Genomic DNA, 16676 nt, shown 5'->3' on the forward strand with positions numbered 1-16676 from the left:
GGCACGCACTGGGCGAGGATTGGGTGTGTGTGTGTGTGTGTGTGTGTCGGCACGCACTGGGCGAGGATTGGGGTGTGTGTGTGTGTGTGTGTGTGTCGGCACGCACTGGGCGAGGATTGGTTGTGTGTGTGTGTGTGTGTGTGGGCACGCACTGGGCGAGGATTGGGGTGTGTGTGTGTGCGCGCGCGCGCGGATTGGTGTGTGTGTGTGTGTGTGTGTGTCGGCACGCACTGGGCGAGGATTGGGTGTGTGTGTGTGTGTGTGTGTGTGTGTGTGTGTGTGTGTCGGCACGCACTGGGCGAGGATTGGGGTGTGTGTGTGTGCGCGCGCGCGCGCGGATTGGTGTGTGTGTGTGTGTGTGTGTGTGTCGGCACGCACTGGGCGAGGATTGGTCACGCCCTGGGCGAGGATTGGTGTGTGTGTGTGTGTCGGGGTGGGGGGGCTTGATGTTCTGGCGCTTTCTGACGCTTCACGGGACTGGGGGACAGAACAGAGCTGGGGGGCCCTGCCCGGCCCCCGCTGGCAGCAACCGCAGGGCTCTGGGGTAGAGGACAGGGCGGCCGTGGCTTCTGGGCAGGGACAGGGTGCTGGCTCCGTCTGGGCACTCCCAGGTGAAGAAAGCATCTCTCCTGTCTGCATTTGTACACAGGAGCCACCTTTCTGGGCGTGGAGGGACCCTGTGATGGTTATCACTGCCCGCTGGGCCGACAGGGGCCCACCAGCCGAAGCTCGTCTGCAGGCTCCGACTGTTCCGACACAAGAAGGAGAAGTGAGCAGTATACGGAAGCCATGGGCCCTTCATTGCTTCCACAGACGCCATCTGCCCATTACTCTTCCAGCTGGGCGTGTCCCTGGTTCACGGGCACAGTCGTGGGTCAGAGCCCTGCCTGTAGCAGCCCCCCTGCCCGCAGCCCGCAGGGCTCCCAGTAGCCAGGACTAAGGGGGGTCGGGTACCACCCCCCTCCCCCCGGCCGAGGCAGGCGCTCTGACACCTCTGGTTACAAGTGCAGTTTCTTCTAGCAAACCCAGTGTCAAGACGGCTGGCTCCCAGACCGGCCAGAGCGCAGGCGTTCCACATGCCCTGTACCCGTTGCTTGTTATTGGGGACCCAGCCCTGCTGCAACACGGTGCCCTTGGCTGAGGCAGGGTCACCTGCAGGGACTCACCTCTCCTCCCGGGATAGGAAGGGGGCGGAAGGGAGTGGCCCCCGGTGAACAGGGTCGGCGTCACCCCAGGTCCACCGCGCAGCGGATGTGGCCCTGCCAGCAGCCGAGCACCGCCCTGCCCAGGTAAGGGGACGGGGCGGGCAGAGGGGACCTGGGTGGGCGGGGCACTCTGCTCTACACTCCTGCGACCCTGGCTGCGGTGTCACTGAGGCTGCAGGTCCACACCAGGGCCAGACGGACGGAGGGGCCGTGACCCCTCTCCTTTGTCCCTCTCACTCGGGAGAGCTGCCGGCACTCCATCGGGATGGCACGGCTCCCGTTATAACCAGTGTTTCATTTCCTCCCTCCTCTGTCTTTGCCTCACGTGGAGACACAATTTGTGATTTTTTAAAATTTGGAGTCCGTCCAAAATTATATACTTGTGTGTGTGGATATTGTATGTTATATATACTTGTCCATTTATATATGACATACATAGTTTATATGCTCTAAATATATAAAATATATTCTTTTTTTAAAAGGATTTTAAGAGGATCCCTTTTTTCTTTTCTTTTTTTTTTGCGGTATGCGGGCCTCTCACTGCTGTGGCCTCTCCCGTTGCGGAGCACAGGCTCCGGACGCGCAGGCTCAGCGGCCACGGCTCACGGGCCCAGCCGCTCCGCGGCACGTGGGATCTTCCCGGACCGGGGCACAAACCCGCGTCCCCTGCATCGGCAGGCGGACTCCCAACCGCTGTGCCACCAGGGAAGACCTTTAAAGGATTTTTAAAAAATTATTTATTTATTTTTAGCTGTGTTGGGTCTTCGTTGCTGAGCGCGGGCTTTCTCTAGTTGCGGCGAGCGGGGGCTACTCTTCGTTGCAGTGCACAGGCTTCTCACTGAGGGGCCTTCTCTTGTTGTGGAGCACAGGCTCTAGGCGTGTGGGCTTCAGTACTTGTGGCACACGGGCTCAGTAGTTGTGGCTCACGGGCTCTAGAGCGCAGGCTCAGTATCTGGCACACAGGCTTAGTTGCTCCATGGCATGTGGGATCTTCCCGGACCAGGGCTCGAACCCGTGTCCCCTGTGTTGGCAGGCGGATTCTTAACCACTGCGCCACCAGGGAAGCCCCTAAAATATATCCTTACACCTAGAAAATTATACATACGTCTCTCTTCTTGGAAGTTGTGTATCTAACAGTCTGTGGTGGTTTTAGCTGGAAAGCACAGGTGAACCGTCAACACTCAACAGGGGGCCTTTTTGAAAGGACCCCATCTGACATTCGGGGCATTTTTTCTAACCGTAACGGTGTACACGTAACAGACAACGTATACATTGCTACGCAGTCACCACTGTACTCGCCTAGTCATTAAGAGAAGAGATACTTAGCCTCACACAGGTACCTGGAGGACGTTTGCAGCAAACAAGCATCCTGACCCCATAAACCTCCCCCCCCGCGTGAGCTCCTGGACGCGGTTTCACCATGGACGGGGGCAGAGGTGGGTTCCGCCGCCCTGAGGGTAAAAGAAGGTCCACACGGCCGGGAGGGCAGAGGACGAACGCACTGAAAATAGGAGTGACGCACTGGGAAATAGGGTCTAGATGCGCCGAGATCTAGTCACCAGCTAAGAGGGAGCGAGGGAGATGCTGACATCACCTGGGGACCTGGCCTGGCCCGCGCATCCCTCGCCGGCTCCGGGGTCCCCCTGCCCGCGCATCCCACCACCCGGGCGCGTCCAGAGCGCCACAGACGCACGGAGACAGCCTTGCTTTCCGCCTCCTTTAATCTGTCCGGTGACACCTGCTCTCCAGGAACCCTTCACTCCCGGTCGCTGGGCCCCGCCGGGTTGCCGGTGACCCTCAGGGCACAGCTCGGGTGCCCAGGACCACGTGCAGCAGGTCCCCCGCGCGCGCCACCCGCACGTCCTGGAAGCCGTGTCGCTGCAGGAGCCACCGGTGCTCGTCGGGGCTCCGGGGCTGCCCAGCGCTCAGGGCCCGCAGCCGGGGTCTCCGCGACGCCCGCTCCTTCTCCTCCGCCGCCGCTTCCGCCACCAGGAGGCCACCGCCTGGGGAGCCAGAGACACAGAGAGACGGGGTGGGGGGAGAGTCTCAGGACCCAGTCTGCGGGTGCCCCGGGCTCCCCACTGAAGGGATTCGCTGCAGGGGGACACGGACGGCAGGGATCCCGAGTGCAGGGACACAGCCGCAGCCTCCTTGATGCCGGAAGGAACCGCACAGGGACTTCCCTGGCAGCAGTATCCCGGGCGGACCTGCGTGCAACAGGCATGGCACCGGCCACGAGGGCGCCAGGAGCGGGATTTTTTTTTTTTTCTGACTTTTACTTGGTTCAGTGAGATGATTTTTTTTTTCTTGAATTATACTTGATTTGCAATGTTGTGTTAGTTTTAGGTGTACAGACAAGTGATTCCGTTATACATGTATGTATATAAATATATATATATATTCTTTTTTATATTCTCTTCAATTATAGGTTATTCCAACATAATGAGCAGAGTTCCCTGTGCTGCCCAGTAGGCCCTTGTTGGTTCTCTGTTTCATACAGAGTGGTGTTTATACGTGGAGCTGCACTGTTGGTGGGTACCGCCTACGTGAGAGCCTTGTGAAGTAGAAAGCATGCGTGTGTGTGTGTACACACACCTGTATCTGTCCACATCTCTGTGTATGTATTTTCAGAAGTGCTTGTGAAGAAGGGGGAACCAAGCCGGGAGAAGATAAGGCTTGGGACAGAAAGCAGAGAGGCAGGAGGTAGCTTACGCTTGCTTCTTCCTTTTGTTTGGGTGACCTGGGGAGACCCCCAGAAAAGGCACAAAGCAGCTGGTGGCACATGAGCCCCAGCTCTGCACGCCGGTGATGTAACTGGGAGAATTTTGGTGCAAAATCTCATTGGGTTCTAGGCGTTTAAGTAAACATGAAGTTAACAAAACTGGGATCATAGCTCCACACGATTAGGTATAAAATCAGCTGCAAGGGTGTATGGTACAGCACAGGGGATAGAGCCCATATTTTATAATGACTGTAAATGGAGTGTAACCTTTAAACATGGTGAATTACTATACTGTACACGTGTAACTTATACAGCATTGTACAGCAACTACACTTCAATAAAGAGAATTGGGGTCATATGGTGTGCTCACTTTGTTTTCTGTCAGTTTTTATGTTTTTCAGACTCATGGATACACGGCCTGATTAACTCAGCGGGCTCCAAAAGCCCTATATTAAAGGAGGTCTTTTCCTTTTTTTTTGGCCTTGCCGTGCAGCTGGCAGGATCTTAGTTCCCCGACCAGGGGTTGACCCTGCGCCCTCGGCACTGAAAGCGCAGACTCCTAACCACTGGACCGCCAGGTAATTCCCAGGAGGTCACGCTCAGTTCTTATCTGTGACCCCCACTGTCCCCAGAGTGCAGGCAACCTTTGCGATCCCAGCTTCCGGGGGTGGAGGGAAGCCCTGGTCCCGGTACCTGCCAACTTCTGAGCTAAGTATTCCCTCCACTGTCAATTTCACGCTGACAGCTGGGTATGAGCTGGCTGGCAGGAGTGTTGAACATTTAACAAGCGGTTCTAGCCAGCAGGTCTAAGCTGCAACACACCCACGCCCCCCCCGCCCCCAAAAACCCTTCGCAGTGTAAACGCGACTTGGAACTGACTGTCCCCAGGTTCAGTGAGTGTCTCTGAGGCGGGTGAGAATCCGGCTCTCACATCTCCCGGCCCTGCCTGGCCCCCGGGGGCACCCGTTTTGTGATTCCTTCCTTCTCAACCGTGTTCCATCCATTATGTGGGGACTCTGTTCTCGGGCTGGGGGCCCAGCAGGGAGCAAACAGGAGCCGGCCCTCCTGGGGCCACGTTCCTGGGGAGGGCGCCCCGGACGTCTGTGTGATGCCCCTGTGGCCACGTGAAAACCTGCGTCTCACAGGCTGCTTGGGCGTCCCGGCGCGGCCGGAACAAAATACGTAAAACCACAGACCTCCACCCTCCCCCACCCTGGGGACCAGGCGTCCGAGGTCGAGGTGTCCCAGGGCTGAGCTCCCTCCAGAGGCCCCGGGGAGGGTCCTTCCCGCCTCTTCCACCATAGATAGATCGATAGATCGATAGATCTCATAGATGACCCCGGATTGCTGGATATTTTGTTTCATAACCGCACAGAAGAGGCAGTGGAGGCGCCCTGGGAGACGCCGGGGTCGCAGGACGTGGAAAGAGAGCTCGTCTTGCGCCGCTGGACGTGAGGACCCAGGGAGGGGCCCGAGCGGCTTGGTCCCCTCGACTCCACGAGCCCGATGACCCACGTTGGCCCCGAGCGGCGTGGGGAGAGGCCGGGTACCACAGAGCAGCCCGGAAAATCATCATCAGCGGAGGAGGGAGACCCTGAGCCCGGCGGGGCCCGGGGAGGGACACGGCCGGGGGGGGGGGCGTCCACGAGCCCGAGACCTCAGACGCTGGCACCATAAAGTTCAGAAACGCATCACTGACACCCGAGAATCAGGTACGTCCTCAGGGAGCCGGGAAACTGAGCACCAGACGGCGGGCTGGAGGATGGGGGAGCTTCCTCTATAAAATGTACTCCTTTTTAAAAATTGGAAACCGTCTTTATGTGTTAAAAAAGGCAAGTACATGATGTGGTCTCACCTGGTTTGCAGCTGCTTGAGATCCGGCTCAGTAACTTGTGGAGTTTGTCATCCGGCCAGTCCTGCAGAATTCTGGAGAGAACGTACAGATCTGCTTCCGGGAGGTTGTCCTTGAAAAAGTCACCTGGTTTAAAAACAAATGGGGGGCCTGTGATCCATGGCCGCTGCGCCTGCGCGTCCGGAGCCTGTGCTCCGCAACGGGAGAGGCCACAGCAGTGAGAGGCCCGCGTACCAAAAAAAAAAAAAAAAAACAAAAAAAAAAAACAACAACAAATGGGATTGAACCGTTAGGGCCACAGGAACTGGTCCTGCACGCGACGGAAAGGAGTTGCACCACGTTCTACAAGGGATGAAACCGAAAGAGACGCTGCCTGCAGTGGGGAGATCTGTGTTCTCCAAAAAAGAGACGTTCAAGGGGTGACCTGGGGACGGGCCCTCTGGAAATAGGGTCTTTGCAGATGAGATGAAGGGAGGGGTCTGAGAGGAGGTCCTCCTGGAGGAGGGTGGCCCTACAGCCAATGACAGGGTCCTTCTAAGACACAGAAGAGGAGAGACCCAGACACAGAGGAGAAGCCCCAGGAAGACACAGGCAGAGACGGGAGGGAGGCGGCCACGAGCCCAGGGAGGCCTGGAGCCCCCAGAAGCTGGAAGAGGCGGGAAGGACCCTCCCCTGGAGCCTCTGGAGTGAGTGCGGCCCTGGGACACCCTGACCTCAGACGTCTGGTCTCCAGAACTGGGGGAGGATGGATTCGGGTCATTTTAAGCTCCCAGTTTGGGGTCATTTGTCCCTGCATCTACCAAATGTGTATCTGTAACTGTGGACACAGACACCTTTGCTATTTGTTACTCCTAACCCTGCCTCGTTCCACAAAGGATTAGATGTAGCTCACATTTACACAAAACAAAACAAAACAAGAAAGAAAGCAAACATTTCGAATTGGCATGAAGGGAGAGTAAACACGGGGGTGCAGACAAGTCTACACGGGGTGGCCCCAGACAGCTGCACAGAGATAGACAATATGCACTTTTTTTTTTTTTTTTTTTGCTTTCGTGGTTCTCTTTCCTATACATGGTGAATCAGTACCCCAGCTTCCATCGTGCTGCTCCTAGATTTGAAGCTTTAGGGTGTGTCTCTGTCAGCTCAGGCAGAAGCAACAAAGTCCCACCGACAGGGGCTTCAATAACACACGTGATTTCTCATGGTCTGGAGGCTGGACATCCGAGATCAAGGTGTTGGCAGGGTCAGTTCCTGGTGAGGACCCTCTTCTTGGCTTGTAGGTAGTGGCCTACTCTCTGTGTCCTCACAGTGGGGAGAGATGGATGATAGATAGATACATATGTACATAGAACAGATAAATGATAGGTGAATGGATGGATGGAGAGATAGATGATAAATAATAGGTAGATGATTGATATAAAGACAGAGGTAGACAAATGATTGATAAAGAATAGATTAGATAATAGATAAATGATAGATACATAGATGATACATAGATTGGTGACATGATGGTGGAGAGATAGATATAGACATGTGATAGATAAATAGATGATAGATAATAGAATAGATATGATGGATACACAGATGATATAGACAGATAATAGATAAATAGGATAGATAGGACAGATAAATGATAGGTGGATGGATGGACAGATGATAAATAATAGATGATAGATATATAGATAAATGATAGATGATATAAAGACAGGTAGATAAAAGATAGATCGATAGATATGACAGATGAATAGATAACTACATTGATAGTTACAAAGATGATAGATGAATAAATGGATGAATGGATGGATAGATAGCTAGATGGTAGCTATAATGCACGGACAGCCAGATAGATGATAGATGGATGGATAGATACGGATGGACAGATAGATACACTGATAGATGAATAAGTGGATGGATGGATAGATGATAAAGAGATAGATAAACGATACATAGATAGATAGATGATGGATAAACGATAGATACATAGATAGATGTTCCTGGTGTCCCTTCTCCTAAGGATGCAGTCTTGCTGGAGTAGGACTCCACCTTGTGACCTCCTTCACCTTAATTACCTTCAGATAAGAGTCACACTGGGGGTGGGGCTTCAACATAGGCACTTGGGGACACAATTCAGTCCACAGCAGGGTGACTGGCTCTTTTTTTTTTTAAGTAGGCAAGTATCAGGCAGTCGGTTGTGGGGCACAGGTCCGTCTAGCACATCCACCCTCGGGCCGGGCTGCAGTGTGGATGAGTCACCAGATGCCAAGACTTTCCTTTCAATTCGGTCCCGCCGGTAAGTCCTTCCTCACATCCACCCCAAGGCCTTCCTGCTGTAGCCCCCGTGTCACTTCCCTGTGAGGCCTGGGTCGCTGGTCGACATCTGCAGACGCCGATCTTGGCCCGTGCCCATCCCCACCTGCCCTCCTGCCCAGCTACTCCCCTCGCTGAGAACTTCACACTCCTGTTCTCGGGGTTTGCCGATGCGCCCGTGTGCAGATGTGCACACACGCAGCGAGATATACACACACACACAGACACACAGACGCATACGCATATAGAGACACATTGACACACAGATACATACATGTATAGAGACACAAAGACACACAGAGACACTGAGATACACACACAGACACAAGATACACCAGTATATATGCACACACAGACACAGAAACACACAGAAACATGGGTATAAGACACATACAGACACACAGAGAATACACACAGATATATAGATACACAGATACACATTCAGACACAGGAACATGGATAGACACACAGACACACAAACAGCTACACACAGACACACGGATACATACATATACATGTACATAGACACACAGAAACACACAGATACACACATACAGACACAAACACACAGACACGTGCGTATATACACATACATACACACAGACCCAGATACATACCCACAGACACAGAAACACACAAAAAGAAACATACTCAGACATACAGACAGAAACATAGAGAAAGATGGATACACACACAGACACACACACACACACACACACACCCGCTCCGTATACAAGATAAATAAGGTACCCAAATGCCGACACCCGGCAGACATGAAGCCACACTAACCTGGCACAAAGCGGATCCGCTCTGTCTGTCGTCCGCCACGCTGAAAGCCCCCAGAGAGCTCAGTGACCTCTGGGAGGTCAAACACAGTCACCTGCAGACGCGGGTACTCCTGCGCGAGCTCGCGGGCCAGGATGCCCGTGCAGCCTGCGAGAAGCAAAGGCAGACTCTGGGCTCTCCTGGCGTGTATGAAACCCTTGGAGTGTCTCCAGAGTTCAGCTCTGGCAAAACCAAAACGATGCTCTCAGATGTGGCCTGAGGCTTGTGCCCTGAAATGAGGTCAGCCAGGGGGGAGATCACTGGTGTCTCAAAGTCAGGGCCTCGTGGGTGGGTGCTGGCCCAGAGCAGGTGAGTGGGGTGGGCACAGACTTGTGGGGAATCCTGGCAGCAACGCTCTAGGGAATTGTACTCTTCCCTGCCCCTTTCTGCTGCGGGAATGCGGACGCAATGGCTGGTGCCACAGCAGCCATTCTGGGCCACCAGGAGGACAGGTGTGCAGAGGGTGGGGAAACACAAGCTGGCAGCTCAGGAGCCCTCCTGGACACCAACCCCACTACACCCCTTGGGCAGGGCAACTCCTCCTCCTCCGTCCACTGTCCTGGGGAAAGGATTGGCTGGGATGGGGTGGAGGGTGTGTGTGGCATAATTAGATCTGATGCGATGGCAGCACATGGGCTCCACGGCCCCTCCCCTACTTGGCAGCCACAAGGAAGGGTCCCATAACCTCTACGGGGGTCCTGGGCCATCCCTGGGACCTCCTAGCACTTGGGAATAGCAGCCCAAGCCCCCGCACCCACCCTGGATATATTTAGGTCCTCAGATGGTTTGCAGAGATAAACCCATTCTGCAAGTCTTATTAGCAGGTAAGGTGCCCTAGATTTAATACAAGAGAAGAAAAGCATGTAGCCCTTTGCACCCGACTCCTGGAGGGGGTGAATGTACCTCCCAGGTCGCAGGCAGAGGTGAATCGGGACAGGTCGAAGGCCGTGGCCACGTGGTGGGCGGTCAGCTTGCTGAGGCTGTGCATGGCCCTCATGAACTGCAGCGTCATCTCCCTGCTCTGGTGGTGGAAGCAGGTTTGAGGGGACCCACCCGGAGCCCAGGCCGTCCTGCACCCGGGATGAGGTTCCACCCGGCATTTGTGCTCGCCCTGCGCCGGGCTGAGAAGCACGAGTCTGTGCAACTCAGCTCCCGGTGGGAAACGCGGTGCCTTGATTCGGGCAGCCCCATCCTAGAGAAGCCCTCTTTTCAGGAGCTGTGACCAGCCAGCCGCACCCTCCCTGCCACGGCGTCCCCGCTGTTCCCCATCTGCAGCTTCCCGCTGGGATTCCCGCGGCAGCCGCTTCCGACCGTGGGGAACCTGAGATGTTTCCGTGCCCACTGGTCCTTTAGCGGCACAGACGGGACGGGACGTGCAAAGGAACGCGGGGGTTACAGTACCTGGGACAGGTGCCCCTCCTCCTCCATCACCCCCAGAGCCCCGCGGGTCTGGTCCGCCCCCTCCTGCACGGCCGGGCCCAGGCGTGTGAAGACGCCCCAGACGTGGGCGTCATTGTACTCGGCCAGGCCCTGGAGAGAGTGTTCGCCGTCTGACGCCAGGTGCAGGGTCGCCACCTCCGTGTTGCTGTAACCTGAAAGGACGGGGCATCGTGTGACGGCCCAGCCGACCGCGGGCGAGCCACCGCTCAGCGTCATCGGGACGTCAGCACAAGCATCGTCTATGTGACTAAGTGCCAAGCGCACGGACGCCCAGAGGCAGCCCGGAGAACGACGCAGGGACGCCGCTCCTCCTCGAGGTGCCCCTCCGAGCCCCTGGGGTGGTCACTCGGCCAGGCTACAGCCCCCGTCCCCGTCGGGGAGAGGGCGCGGTTTGGTCACCGTGCCGGGCACCTGCAAGTCGGCGGACTTTGGGTAAAGGAGGCGACCCCAGGTAACGTGGGTGGGTCTCATCCCACCAGCTGACAGCCTTGAGAGCAGAGAAGCACCGAGCGGCCGGCCGGAGGGGCTCAGACGCGCCGGAGCCCAAAGGCACGGACAGCAACTGCTCGCAACCCGTCCGTCCGTATCCCGCGGGCTCTGCCGCTCCGGAGCCCTGAGGGGTATGGGGCGGCCCGCTCTCCTCCCACTTCCTGGCGGGCTGTCCATCCGGCCCGGCCCCCAGGGGCCCTTCCGGGACACCCCTACCTGCAGAATTGGAGGCTGCAGGCGGAGGGGACGGTGGCTGAGACCCCCTGTACCTCCACAGCCCCACGTAACGCTGGTCATCGGACGGAAAGAACAGCATGCTGTCTACGGTTTTCCTTTTCTGAACTTTAAAAAAGTTTATTGAAACTAACTGTCCATTCGGCCCTTTATTTTTAATTAATTTAATTAATTAATTATATTTATTTTTGGCTGCGTTGGGTCTTCGTTGCTGCGTGCGGGCTTTCTCTAGTTGCGGCGAGCGGGGGCTACTCTTTGTTGTGCCGTGTGGGCCTCTCATCGTGGTGGCTTCTCTTGTTGCGGAACACGGGCTCTAGGCGCGCGGGCTTCAGTAGTTGTGGCTCACAGGCTCATTAGCTGTGGCTCGCGGGCTCTAGGGCGCAGGCTCAGTAGTGGTGGCGCACGGGCTTAGTTGCTCCGCGGCATGTGGGATCTTCCCGGACCAGGGCTCGAACCCGTGTCCCCTGCATCGGCAGGCGGATTCTTAACCACTGCACCACCAGGGAAGCCCCATTTGGCACTTTACATGTCGTCTTTGTTTTGTTTTTTTGTTTTAGAAACTGAATTTTTACTGTTGCTTAATTTTCTTTTTTTTCTTTTTTGTGGCAGCACCGCACGGCACGCGAGATCTTAGTTAGTGGTGGAACCCAGGCCCCCTGCAGTGGAAGCGCGGAGCCTTAACCACTGAACCGCCAGCGAAGTCCTCACACGTTTTTTTTAAAGACTATTATCTTTAATTATATAAATATACATTTTAAAAAAACTTTTTATTTTATATTGGAGTATAGTTGATGAGCAACGTTGTGTTGGTTTGAGGTGCACTCAAAGTGATTCAGTTGTACGTAGACATGTATCTATGCTTTTTCAAATTCTTCTCCCATTTAGGTTGTTACAGAATACTGAGCAGAGTTCCTTAATGATTGAGTGTTCTTAGTTCTGAGGCCTGGGGTCCTCTGAAGGGTAGTACCCACCCCTGCCCGCCCCACCCCAGGCCCCATGCAGATGCACAGGAGTGGCTTATAGGGCTCAGGTGAGGACCCTGCAGGGCGTCTGCCAGCAAGACTTCTAAGACGCTCCTCAGGTAGCAGGGATTGAAAGTCCGGACCTCGGACCCTTTCTCCACGTTTGGTCATTATTTTCAGTTGAGGAGAGGGACTTCCCTGGTGGCGCAGTGGTTAAGAATCCGCCGGCCAATGCAGGGAACACAGGTTCGAGCCCTGGTCCGGGAAGATCCCACATGCTGCGGAGCAACTAAGCCCGTGAGCCACAACTACTGAGCCTGCGCTATACAGCCCACAAACCACAACTACTGAAGCCCGCATGCCTAGAGCCCGTGCTCCGCAACAAGAGAAGCCACCGCAGTGAGAAGCCCACGCACCACAATGAAGAGTAGCCCCCGCTCGCTGCAACTAGAGAAAGCCTGCACGCAGCAACGAAGACCCAACGCAGCCAAACGTAAATATATTTTTTTTTTAAAAAGGAGGAGAACGTTACTAAGATGCTCTGGCTGGGGGGAAGTTCTGCATCCTCCTGCGCGCCTAGAGCCCGTGCTCCGCAACAAGAGAAGCCACCGCAGTGAGAAGCCCACGCACCACAATGAAGAGTAGCCCCCGCTCGCTGCAACTAGAGAAAGCCTGCACGCAGCAACGAAGACCCAACGCAGCCAAACGTAAATATATTTTTTTTTTAAAAAGGAGGAGAACGTTACTAAGATGCTCTGGCTGGGGGGAAGTTCTGCATCCTGTGACCCAAATCTTTAGCGTGTACTTGTCCGCCTCTCGTGTGAGGGGCAGCTCTGGGGGGCTTCCGCCAGCACCCTGCTTCCCTGCTCACCAGAGAAGGGATGCTGTGTCTCCTGCTCTGGGGTCTTCTGAGCCCCTGCCTCTCTCTGTCTGCTCAAGGACCATCCGTAGCAGCCTGTGCTCTGAGAACACCCTCGAGAGCTCTGTGCACCCAGAAAACCTACACTGTCACCCTCCATCCGTCCATTTACCTCGTCTGCCATCTACTTCGTTTTATGTCTTTCTGTCTATGTATCTACCTACCTGTCTATTGCCTATCAGTCACCTACATGTATCTCTCTCATCTAGTAATCATCTATCTTCAACATCACCTACTCATCCATCTACCATCCACCTATTCATTTATCATCTATCACCTGTGCATGTATACATGTATCTATATACCTATCATTTATCTTTTTATCATCTCTCTATTCATCTATCATTTATCCATCCACCCATCTATTATCTATTCATCCATCCCTCCATCTATCATGTATTTTCTATCATCTATCTACCTATCTATCCTCTATCACCTATCATTGATCTACGCATCCATCATATCTAGTCTATTATCTATCTTTCTATCATCTATCACCTATCATTGATCTACGCATCCATCATATCTATTTTATTATCTATCTTTCTATCATCTATCACCTATCATTGATCTACACATCCATCATATCTATTTTATTATCTATCTTTCTATCATCTATCACCTATCATTGATCTACGCATCCATATCTATTTTATTATCTATCTTTCTATCATCTATCACCTATCATTGATCTACGCATCCATCGTATCTATTTTATTATCTTTCTATCATCTATCACCTATCATTGATCTATGCATCCATCATATCTATTCTATTATCTATCTTTCTATCATCTATCACCTATCATTGATCTACACATCCATTATATCTATTCTATTATCTTTCTATCATCTATCACCTATCATTGATCTACACATCCATATCTATTCTATTATCTATCTATTTTTCTATCACCTATCATTGATCTACGCATCCATCATATCTATTCTATTATCTATCTTTCTATCACCTATCATTGATCTATGCATCCATCATATCTATTCTATTATCTTTCTATCATCTATCACCTATCACTGATCTACGCATCCATCATATCTATTCTATTATCTTTCTATCATCTATCACCTATCATTGATCTATGCATCCATATCTATTATATTATCTATCACCTATCATTGATCTACGCATCCATCATATATATTCTATCATCTATCTATCTATCATCTATCAACTATCATTGATCTATGCATCCATCATATCTATTCGATTATCTATCATCTATCACCTCTCATTGATCTACGCATCCATCATATCTATTCTATTATCTATCTATCTTTCTATCATCTGTCATCTACCTGTTCATCCATCTACTTATCTATTTACATACCTAAGTATCCACCCATCAATCAAACTGTCTATCTACCTATGCATCTATAACCTATCAATCATCTACATGTATCTCTCTCATCTATTAATCATCTATCTTCATCATCATGTATCCATCTATCTATTTTTTTACTTATCATCTAGCATTTGTGTATGTATCTATGTATGTATCTATCATATCTATTATATATCTTTTTATCATCTGTCTATTCATCTATTATTTATCCATCCACCCATCTATTATCTATTTATCTATCATTTATCTATCTATCCACCCATCTATTATCATCTCTATTATCAATTTATATCTATTGATCTATCAATCTATCTACTACCTATTTATCCACCCACCCATCCATCCATCATCTATTTATCATCTATCCATCTACATATCCTATTATCTATCCATCCATCTATCCACCTGTCCTCTATTTATTTATCACCTATCAACCTAGCTATCTTTCTAGCCTCTACCTCTTCATCCATCTATGTGCTTATCTATCTACCTATATATGCACCCACCTATCAACCAAACAATCTATCTATCCATCGTTTATCCATCCACCCATCTATTACCTATTTGTCCATTCACCCATCCATGTATCATCTGTTTATCTATCATCTATCTATCCATCCATGTACCTATCTATCATCTCTATTATCAATCGATATCTATCCATCCATCCACCTCATCTGTCTGCCTATCTAAACAAATAAGTAAGAATAAACAGATATCCATGCTGTGCACACATACATACCCTATGGGCTGTTTCTCTCGAGAACCCTGCCTGATACAGGCCCTCTGAGCCAATAAAGAAGTCTGTCTCCTAACACACCACACGTACACACACACACCACACACACACACACACGCGCGCACATACACACACACGCACACACACACGCACACACAAACACACTCTCCTAACACACCACACGTACACACACACACCACACACACACACACACGCGCACATACACACACACGCACACACACACACACACACACACACACACACGTTTCCTCCTTCCATCCAAGAATGCCCCAGAGGGTCAGGAGCAGAGGAAGGATAGATGGTCTGTCCTCCCAGCCTCGGCTCAGAAGCCACTGTCACTTGGTGACGGTCTCGCAGGCAAAGCTGCTGGAAAGACACCCAGGAAGCCCCTCACCTCTGTGCGTCTTCTCCAGTAAACCCAGGGCCACGCAGACATCCAGCAGCCACTCAGTCCCGCCTGCGCAGGCGTTGAGTTTGCGGGCGATATCCACGGCCTTCAGGGGGCCTTGGTCTTTTAACATATCAAACAGTTTGAGCTTGCAAGCCGTGAACAGGACCTGTCCGTGAAGAACAGTTACAGTTAGACATACAACGTGACTTATCAATTGCTCTTTATTCCCAGGGACTCCAAAGAGGGAGGGCAGGATGGTCAAAAACATCGAGCTCATCAAGGGAAACTTCTGCAGAGGAGAGCGGGTTTAGGGTCCAGGTTGTACAAGGTTTGTTCCAGGTAAGCCCAAGTCGATGAACACCAAGCAGAGAAACTGTCCCAGCGGAGAAAGACCAAAGCGCTGCTGTCAGGGGCTGCGTGGTGTCCCCCCAAGGTTCCTACGTCGACGCCCCAAGTCCCAGGACCTCAGGATGAGACCATGTGGAGATGGGGCCCCTGCGCAGATCACGGACGCTCCACGCTGCTCAGGACACACCGTCCCGTGACACTGTAAACCTCCCTGGAGCTCTCACCTCGTAACACAGACGCCTCCAGGGGCAAGTAGAGGGGCACTTCGGGAAAGGGCCCTACCTGAGCTGCGTCCAGTACTACCGTGACTGAGCTGGGGCAGGGGGTGGGTGACGCCTGCTCCAAGACCCCCGACAGACCCCGGCTTGGTCGGCATGGTCAGCCACTGGGAGACCTTTGTAAGGAGACCCGTGTCACACGCGGGTGGATGGACAGATGGGGAGGTATGTAGATAGGTGACAGAAACAGACAGGTGATAGATAGGTAAATGGGTGGATGGAGGGACAGACAGGTAGGCAGGTGATAATAATAGACATGTAGATGATATATATAGATAGAGATGATAAATAAATGGGTGGATACATAGATAGGAATAATAACAGACACAGACGATAGATACAGATAGACATGACAGATAACCAGGTGGATAGACAGATGATAGATAGAGAGAGAGACAAGTGACAGGAAAATGGGTGGATGAACAATGGAGAGGAGACAGATGATAACAACAGATATAGAGAGATAATAAATATAAATTATACACAGGTAAGTAGAGGGATGGATAGACAGATGACAGTTCTATAGACAGATAACCATAGGTATACATACATTGAGGATGTAGATAGACAAATATAGATAA

At 52.2% G+C, this 16676-nt stretch overlaps 1 protein-coding gene and 1 long non-coding RNA gene across 11 annotated transcripts in view; one reads left to right on the forward strand and one right to left on the reverse strand.

Moving 5' to 3' along the window:
- The window catches only part of LOC102985421 (uncharacterized), a 15073-nt gene extending 2529 nt beyond the window's left edge, over positions 1–12544 (forward strand). Inside the window, exons 2-11 of one of the 9 annotated variants that reach the window (XR_008617954.1) lie at positions 650–769; positions 1021–1289; positions 2359–2641; positions 3634–3736; positions 3837–3908; positions 4421–4505; positions 5303–5639; positions 5794–6465; positions 7950–8069; positions 10125–10289. This is a non-coding gene — a long non-coding RNA (uncharacterized lncRNA). Of the gene's footprint in view, positions 1–649; positions 1290–2358; positions 2642–3633; positions 3737–3836; positions 3909–4420; positions 4506–5302; positions 5640–5793; positions 6466–7946; positions 8070–10124; positions 10290–11683 lie in introns of those variants that run through there. The other 8 variants (XR_008617952.1, XR_008617950.1, XR_008617949.1 and 5 more) reach the window with 8 other exon arrangements.
- Positions 2634–16676, reverse strand: part of ASMTL (acetylserotonin O-methyltransferase like) — a 25522-nt gene continuing 11479 nt past the window's right edge. For both annotated transcript variants that reach the window (XM_028492476.2, XM_024115490.3), the window contains exons 8-13: positions 15473–15635; positions 10313–10503; positions 9815–9932; positions 8876–9019; positions 5783–5905; positions 2634–3208 (exon numbers count right to left, since the gene is read on the reverse strand). In XM_028492476.2, the coding sequence (XP_028348277.1) occupies positions 3003–3208; positions 5783–5905; positions 8876–9019; positions 9815–9932; positions 10313–10503; positions 15473–15635 (945 nt within the window). In that variant the 3' untranslated portion in view covers positions 2634–3002. The remainder of the gene's footprint in view (positions 3209–5782; positions 5906–8875; positions 9020–9814; positions 9933–10312; positions 10504–15472; positions 15636–16676) is intronic.

Source organism: Physeter macrocephalus, chromosome 7 (genome assembly GCF_002837175.3).
Source record: "Physeter macrocephalus isolate SW-GA chromosome 7, ASM283717v5, whole genome shotgun sequence".
NCBI classification, from domain to species: Eukaryota; Metazoa; Chordata; class Mammalia; order Artiodactyla; family Physeteridae; genus Physeter; species Physeter macrocephalus.